The sequence below is a fragment of the Haemaphysalis longicornis genome, unplaced genomic scaffold (assembly GCF_048455015.1).
Source record: "Haemaphysalis longicornis isolate Haplotype H1 unplaced genomic scaffold, Haemaphysalis longicornis Haplotype H1 scaffold_3, whole genome shotgun sequence".
In the NCBI taxonomy this organism is placed as follows: domain Eukaryota; kingdom Metazoa; phylum Arthropoda; class Arachnida; order Ixodida; family Ixodidae; genus Haemaphysalis; species Haemaphysalis longicornis.
This window is the reverse complement of record NW_027526335.1, coordinates 165988336-165997416: the sequence shown is the minus strand read 5'-3', so window position 1 is coordinate 165997416 and position 9081 is coordinate 165988336. Positions and strand designations below refer to the sequence as shown.

At 48.8% G+C, this 9081-nt stretch overlaps 1 protein-coding gene across 4 annotated transcripts in view; it reads right to left on the bottom strand.

The window, feature by feature from the left end:
• Window positions 1-5422: 5422 nt before the first annotated feature.
• Window positions 5423-9081, bottom strand: part of Exp (expansion) — a 296958-nt gene continuing 293299 nt past the window's right edge. For all 4 annotated transcript variants that reach the window (XM_077704570.1, XM_077704571.1, XM_077704573.1 and 1 more), the window contains exon 10: window positions 5423-8848. In XM_077704570.1, the coding sequence (XP_077560696.1) occupies window positions 8682-8848 (167 nt within the window). In that variant the 3' untranslated portion in view covers window positions 5423-8681. The remainder of the gene's footprint in view (window positions 8849-9081) is intronic.

Genomic DNA, 9081 nt, shown 5'->3' with positions numbered 1-9081 from the left:
ACTGCGAAGAAATTGACTTTCGTCCTTACACGCTTTGCGCCAGAGTTGTGAATGTTTCAACTGTCCGTGAGCAAACCAAAATTATTCGTCTCGTGATTTCTTATTTGTGGACCTAATAATAACTCAATTATCAATTTTGTATGACTGTCTGGCAAGATAAAATCAGACCTTTGAAATTTTTCGCTATTCTTTTGATTTCACTCGTTCCACAGCATTTGCTCGAAACTTCACCTAGAAATCATTTATGTCTGCTAGCCGCAAGCTAACTGTTCACTTTAACCTTGTCTGTGTCAGCTAGTGAAATAAAAGCATTTCCAGAGTGCGCTAAGCAACCTACCCGGAGCGATGGCTCAGTGGCTAAGGCATTGTGCTGCTGAGCACAGGACGGAGGTTCAATCCCGGCCGCGGTGGCTGACTTTGTGATCACCGCAAAAAGCAAAAACGCCCTTGTGTAGCGATTTCAGAGCCCGTTAAAGATCCGCGGGTAGTCGAAATCAATCCGGCACCCTCCACATCGGGGCACCTCAGGGCCCAAGTGTAGCTTTGGCGCGTTCAACCAGACAATCAATCAATCAATCAATCAATCAATCAATCAATCAATCAATCAATCAATCAATCAATCAATCAATCAATCAATCATGTAATCAATCGATCAATCAATCAATCAATCAATCAACCTACAAAACATCTCATTTGCTTGACGTTGTGGCTTCTAAGCCTTGGCGCCAAAGAGCTTGCGTGTCGATATAGATTACAACGAGAACAGTCGGACATTCAGCTTGCGTGTAAACCTATGAGTTGATAGGTTTTTAAAATGCACCGTATTGAATCTCTTAAGTTAGAATTTTGTAGGGCTTGGGTGTTATGTGTAGTGGGTGTGTGCGTGGAAACGACGACAGAATAGTTTTCGTTCGAAGAGCGAGGAGGAAGTACGGCCTTATATGAAGCGCCTCGGGTAAAAGGGTATTTGTAGCTATCACGTTTGTGCACATAGACTTGTATTTTTAAGGCATGATCTGAAACAGCCTAATTCGTTCTCATCGTCGTTGTTATCGTATCGCGATTGCGGGGAGAACAGCCTCCGCCCACGCTCACTCGCGCATGTCGTGTTGTATACCCATCCTAATGTACGAGATTCTCGGGGATTTCATGCCTGTACACCACGGTACTTGAGGCACTCTAGGCAACATGGTACTCCAAGCAACCTGCTCGCGTCTAACCAGCCTGAAAATTGCAAAGCGTCCGTTGCGGCAGACAAAAACGCCGGGCCGTCTCCCCAAATGTAAAACCTGGGTAGGGGCGAAGCATGCATTGTATAAGTGTATTCAAAGATTGTAAGTCTCTCTCTCGCCACGCGGCGCGTACTGATTGGGCTCCGGAGAAGCGCCGGTGGGAGGAGCGATCGCGCGCCTACTGAGGCGGTGGCGCCCTCTCTTGCGTTGAACTGGATTTAAGCAATTAAATGCGAGGCAGACTGCCCGTAAGTTACCTTCGTGTCACACGCCACAGCATGCGTTCTAGCGCGAGACATTGGAAAACGAGTGTCCCGATGAGTTCTTTTAGTACACGTTTTTTCCCACGAAGATGAAACGTTCTAGCACGAAAATGAGTGTCCATGTGTGTTCTTTTAGTAGGCGTTACCTTCCAACGCGAGGCTTTGGAAAACGAGCGTCCCAGTGTTTTAGTACCATGACTACTGGAGACGACGACAGGAGCTAGAGGCCGACAGCCCGAGCCCCTAACGTGCTTCTCCCCTAAAATAGACTGAGAAACAGTGACTCGCCGCAGTCTGGGTCATCAGCAAGTTCTCTCCATATCTCATGGCAGGCGCTTTAGGGTCGCCAGCGACCACCACTCGTTGTGATGACTGGCGAAGTTGAGGGACCCATCTGGGCGCCTTCAGCACAGCAGCACAACGCCTTAGCCACTAAGCTACCGCGGTGGCTCAGTGGCTAAGGCGTTGCGCTGCTGAGCACGAGGTCGCGGGTTCGATTCCCGGCCGCGGCGGCCGCTTTTCTGATGGAGGCGAAAAGCAAAAACGCCCGTGTGTACGAGATTTCGGCGCACGTTAAAGATCCCCAGGTGGTCAAAATTAATCCGGAGCCCTCCACTACGGCGCGCCTCATCGCCTGCGTTGCGTCGGCGCGTTAAACCCCATAATCAATCAATCAATCAATCTGGGCGCCTTGCTAGTTGGAGCCTCCGCCCACACGTGCATGACGTCTACGTCGTCTACAAACGCGGACGCACTGAGCAAAACGATGCCTATTCGTTGTCCCGAGCTCCCATCGACTCCCAAATTCAAGAAACAGAGCCCCCCGGTCTTAGGCGCCCCCCTCCCCCGATGGCTGCAAAAAAATAGCAGACTTCGTGGTTTGTTTCGAAAACGTTTAAACCTCCTGGTTATTTCCCCTGATTGAAACAGAGATTATCTGCTTAAATAATGAATGCTTGGAAAACGCTGTTCGTTGCATAATGTGCATAATTCTGAAGTCCATTCATAGTTCTTCAGTCTGAGGCAAACACGTTGCACTGGCCGTAAACCATGCATCGCTTACAGCGGCGGAGCTGATTCAGCTGATGGACAGAGAGCAGCCGGACTGACATTTGTTGAAGGGTCAATGTTTAATATCTCATAAACAGAACGTCTCAGCAGAAGGCAGGAAAACGCTTGTATAAACGTAAATACGTTTCTTTCTTTTCTATAAAGATTACTAAAAAGACAGAACATGGTTACACCTATACGCCTCATATGAAGGTTGAAATTCTGCGAAACGCATAACCTATTTTGTAAAAATATAAACTTATTCCGCCATTTAATAGCAGGAAAGGTGTATTCAATATGAATTGTGCTTTCTGCTCTTATAAAAATGGATATTGCCTGCAAAAATGTGAATGTATTGCCTGTTGAAAAGTAAGCGATCCGTGCGTAAAGGAAAATATGTATGATTGTCTATTCGAGAGTGTTATTAAAAACATTTTGATGAAAGTTAGGTATCAATGTAATCTTCCAGAGGCGCCAGAGGGTACGCCGCGAACAACAGCTTTACTTGGATTGGATTAGATTGGATTGGCTACACTGGCCGAGGCTGACCAGTTTCGCGTAGCTCCTGGAGAGCCGTGCTGCGCAAGCGCAAGTATTGGATTTGATTGGCTTTGGATTGGATTTGGATTGGATGATAAGAAGCAGTAAGCATGATAATCGGCTAATCCTAGATAACCAGGAAAGCTAAGAATAACCAACTGAACCTTAGCTCACTCTACGTATATCCTGGCACAGCCGCTTGGCTTTCGAAGCCTCTGGGTTACGCCGCGGCGAAGGGACCGTGACAGGCTACACCGTAACGCCGTGGCGATATTCTTGGTTCCAGCGAGCTAGTGAGCTAGGACGACAAGGCGAGTGCCTAGAGGGCTCTGCACTTAAAAGGCCCACCTGAATAGTTTGGCAGTGCGCACACGCAGGAAACCAAAGCGTGCGCTGCAGAATTAGTGAAGCAGATAGAGGAAGCCATTTTTCACGAGTACGCTTCCTGATTTCCGAGGGTTGTCTATTGAAACAAGGGAAAACTGCGTTGAATGATAATACGAAAGGAAGAAACACATACGACACTTGGACTGCCCTTCTAAGTGTACGTTTTTTTTTCCTTTCGTCTTAACTTCCCGCAGAGTTTACCCTTCTTTCGGTATAAACCAACTAGCCCGACAAATCCTAATACTGTCTATGTCTCTTCGTTTCCTGGTGTACAGTAGCCGACCGTCTTTTCGGACTTCGAAAATTCGGACTTGCTGGATATTTCGGACTTTCCCGAGGAACGGCCAGTTGTCCCATTGGAGTAATGACTCACGGATTTTTCGGACTGCTCTTTTATTCGGACTATTTTTCGTTCCCCTCCAGGTCCGAAAACTCGGTCGACTGCTGTAGTTCAATTCCAATGACATTCCCCCGGCGTGCTCTTCGAGTAAATACAGCAGTTGTTTTATGTAGCGAATTCTAAAAACCGTCAAGTCTTAAGAATTATGAAAGGGTAAGACCGGATGGGAGAGGGAGATGGGAGGGAGGGGGGCTTGATTTTTGAACCAGGCCCTCAGCACTGTTAATCCGGCCCTGATGCTACTCTGACCGTAACGTAGAAGGAAGTTAAAATACCACCTTACCTCACATAGACCATGCATTAAATGACAATTCTCCGTTGTGACAAAAATTAACATTATCCCGCTCCTGGCGGGAAATCCCGTTTTATGAACTTTCCCCGGTGTTGGTAAAACTACCACAGGAATGAGGCAATAGGGACAGAGGGCGCAGAGGCATCCGCTAATGGGGACCGCCGCGCACAGACAAAACCCATCCTCGGAAAAACCCATCCCGCAGCCCCTGCTCCCACCCGGAGATAGCAGACGGCGTGTTTCGGGAATATTTTCTTCTGCACATTGTTGACTGCACCTCTTTACGCCTCGCAGGTTATACAGCGATACAGGCGAGCGAGTTGAGGAACGGGGTGATATTCGCGTACCTTCATGCAGTAGTCATCATGTTAAGTGATGAGCGGAGTCAAGCGCCCCTTCCATCTTGCAGCGAACCACGTCGTTATGTCCCCATCAAAATCTGTTTAATACTTCCAGCCCTGCTTATACTAACAGTACTACTCAGGAGTATGCAAATGATTTAAGGCTCGGAAGCTTCTTTGCGCGTGCTTTGCGTTTTATGCAAGTGTTAAGCTCGTACTGCTTGTGCCTTGCGTTTAGTGCTTGTTCGTGAAATTTCAGAAATCAGAAATTTCTGACACACCGCCTCTGGAAGACGTTTAAAATCCCTGGTGGGCCGTGGAGGGAACGTTTCAGAAATATGCGACTGGGGCTGCGTCCAATTGTTCCCGTTCTGTTCCGCAAGCTGTGGGTTACTTAGATTTGCAGTACCTGACAGCGGTGGGACTGTTAGGGACGCAACCTGGCGATCTATTTTTCTACGTGCTCCTATGGTACCTGCCATACGGGGACAGATCTTGGACTACCCGCGGACTGTCGTCAGTTAGGACAGCTTGATGATGGAAACATGCAGCTACATGGTCACTAGATATATCATTACGCAGCAGAGGTTCCAAAGAGCGGCTTGTAGCGAGCTGCTACTAAGGAACTGCTCCGTACCGACATTTACATCATTTATATAAGTGGTGGTAGGTGAGTGCTTCCATCAATGCGATATGGCTAACCTCACACGCTCGAGACAACTTAAGTAGAAGCCCCGTGATTCATACATGAACCATGGCATTGCTGCTAGTGTTATTCGTTTTGAACAAAAGGGTTGGATTTTAGGACGCTGCTTTTGTGGCAGTTTAGGACACGCCACTCGTATAGCGCTTCCAAGAACCAGCTGCTCTCGGAGCTTTAACCAAAAGAATAAAAATAAAGAGCAGGAGACTTAACGTCTGAAAGTCTTGTTTTTATTAGCAATGAACTTGTCGCGAAAGAAAAAAAAATGAAACAAGCTATTTGAGTTCATTAAATAACGAAGAAATTAGTCAAAACAACTTGTAATTACAACAACAGGCTTGGCAGTTTGTTCTTCTTCTTGCGTCTCTTCGTGCTTCATCACTGGCGACACGATTTCCTTCGGGGAGAAGAGCTTGCGGCGCCTTATCGGGCGCGCAAACATCACACCTCTCACCGCGAGACAGCACGAGACAAAACACAATTCTCACCGAGGGCACTTAACTTAGCGTTACCAGGCATACTCATCTTCATCACCTTTTCATCTTCAACAACTGGACATGTAAGTAGGGAGCAACAATTCAAGTAAGTTGGCAACGTATAACACTGTCTTTCAAGAAAGAGTAGGCAGGGGAAACAGGAACAAAAGTAAAACGAACAAACACTGCAGAAAAAGAAAACGCTTGCAATAATTCGTTACATTACTGGTATTCTTCGTAGAATGGTCGCATCGCAGGATGGGACTGGTAAAAGATGCGTTTATAATATTTCGAGCGCTACTTTTCTTCTTCTTAAAACCGGGCAGTATAACAGGTCTGATTGGCGACGATCTGTTTAAATTTACACTGAGGGAATACGCTGAGTAAGGGATTGTGCAATGCAGTTAAGCATGAGCGTTTATGATAATAGGATGTAAATAGCGCTGAGAAGTGAGTGTTGCGGCATCTCTTTATCATTACCGACAAAGGAACCGCAGCAATCATGCACGGAATGGCTGTGCTAGCTCTTTCCAGTCCCAGCACACCCATAGCTGTGTCGCTGCAATGGCCGCACTTGTGGTCGCTGCTACAACTACCTTGATAACAATTATTACCGCCTCCTCGGAAGCTCCGCTTAGAAAACTGCTTCTGCCCTTCACTCAGTTGCTGCAGAAAAGCATGCGAAAAAGGAAGAGAACGCAGTTTCGGGAAAGGCAGTGTGATCGTGCCTGTTACACACGGGCAAATAAAGTAACACAAACCACTGAGCAAGCTATTTATACAGTGGAGGGGGAAATATAAGGGCCCCAATGTAACAATAACAAATGTCGCGCACAGAAGAACAATCCAGGTCCAGGGAATAACAAGCAAGCAGAAGGACATATCTAACGCCCCCCTCGTGGCCTGACCGGGATGCCATGACGATAGACTCGTATTTACATTCTCGAAATAGCGTGACACGATTGCCGTGAATACATTTCGATTTGGGCTACTCTCGGTTTTAATTCTGAAGTCATATGATGAAACTTGTTCAGTATCTTCAACCAGCCATACCTCCAGGCCAAATATCTGGCGACTCATTTCGCCACTTTTTCTGTAGAGGGTTTTGTGAAACAGTTGGAATTAATGAACTGACTCGAGGCATGAACGGTCGCATAGCGTCACGAGTTCCCTGGGGCTTTCAAGATTTTCCGTGTTGCTTTGAAAAACGCGATGCAATAAGAGCGACACTTGAAACACACCCGCAGCGCAGAGGTGGAAAGCGGGTTGTCTTACAAAAGCGGTAGAGATAACAATGCAGGGAAAAAAACACAAAAGGGAAAACATGTAAGACGGTAAGAAACCACCGTCCGCAGCGAAAATGTCTGCGTGCGTCGGTGTGTACAATAAAGGATAACAGATAATAAACAAGGCAAGACCACGACATACATCGCAAGCAGACGGTCGTCCGTCGCACGGAAACAGTGCCGACGGCAGATATGCTTGCTTGATTCCTAAGTGTCTACAGTCAATGTTCGCAGCAGCCGCACCCTCAGTTCTAACTTGGCGTTCACGTCCGAAAAAACCACTCGCCTGTCTCTAAACCACTGCACGGCCCTCGAGACTTTGAGTCACGGTTGTCCTTTTCGTTCTTCCATTTCGAGGAACAGACTTTGCGCGTTGCACTAACTGGGCTTGTATCATTCGATCGGCTACACACGTACGCACACGGGCACGCAGCACACGCACACAAAACAACAACACGAATAAAACAAAGGAGCACGTTGTTCATTCACTGAGCCGCGGACCCGATGCTCGGCTCACTTGGACGACCTCTTCCAAGTCATCGTGACTTCGACACTATGTCGCGTAGGAAACTCCCTTCTATCAAACAGCCTCAAAGAGAGCAGCGCAACTGCCTTTGATTTTGAAGGTTCCAGTGGCATTGCCTCGACGCGAACTGCAAGCGTCATGTTGACAATCAGACCACATGTCGACTATGGCAGCGTCGCTTGCATGTGGCCTTTTGATGTTGTCTTCACCAGTTGGCCACGTGGAAGCGTGCATCACCTGGTATATGGTGAATTCTGAGTTGTGCCACAGAAACCGTCACCGGGTGACCCTTTAACTCACTTTTTTAGGGAACGACAGATAGAACTTGTAGCGGAGCCTTTGGAAGACAGTTCAAGTTCTTTGGACACCCTTTCGAGATGAGTGCTTCTCCACCAATCAAATGTTGATGAGTGGCAGAGGGAGCGGGTTGGCCAGTTCCAGGCCTCCATGATGAGTCATCACTGCACCAGCCTGACTTCCTGACTTCCTGCCTTCTGAAGTGACACCGTCAGCGTTCAAGCTCTGTCGCCTTTTGCACGGCACCGTCAAGGACTACGAGGCCGAGGAAAGTGGCCGTAGAGTGATTTCTGTCCCGTGTCCGCACACCTTCTAGGACCGGGCATGTTGCCATTGGATGGCATCTTCATCCACATGGTGCGGCTGACAGGCTCGCGAAAGCTTCACTAAAATGAACACTTCCGCTATGAAAGTATCCTCTCGAATTTGGGCTCTGCGTTCCCAGTCCTTTTCGGCAAGCAGGTTCTCAAGGCAGTGATAAAATTACAACAAAGTCTTCCACTGCCCCTAAGAGCGTCCAGGCATCCCGTAGCGATTGCCCTCGGTTACTTTGCTCTTTCGAGTGCTGGCAACAATGAGAAAGGGTCACGGTCGGCTGACGGTTTTTTCTTCTCGGTTCCTGTGGGCTAATCACTGCTTCCTGGGCGAGAACACGGCTCTGACTCGTCCGTAGAGCGCGCTCCTCTTGTGCGGCTTCCAGGCGGGCGGTGGCTGCGGCGGCACAGCGCCCGTGGGCAGGGACCTCGAGCTACGGGGCTGCGGCAGTGGTGGAGGCAGTCGGGAGGCGAGGGGCTGCTGCTGCTGCTGCTGCTGCCTCTGCTGTGAGACGGGCAGTGGAGCGGGAGGCTGGCGGCCTCGACGACGGGCGATACCGTCGCGGGCCGCCTGTCATTCCCACTCGCCGACGTACACTTGGCGGGGAAGCTGACCGTACCCCGAAGAGGACCCTACGGGACCGCTTGGCGCGCCGCGGATGCGGCCGTAGATCTTGGAGTAGTCGTCGTCGCCGCTCGAGCCACCGCTGCCAGCGCTGAAGCCACCTCCGACGGGTGTGTCTGAGGGCAAGAAATGTAGAGGTGCAGTTAGCTCACGCCTTCGGCTGTACACCTGCGAACGTCTTAAGGCGCCGCCAGTTCGTGCATTTATGCAGAAGTTAAAAATGAAAGCAGGAGGCAGGATCAACCTTGAATTAGCAGGTATCTGAAGCCATACAAGCAAAACGCTTCTTTAGGTACCTTTAACGACGGAAATAACTTCCTCTCCCCGGCTGCGGCTGTTGTACCAAATA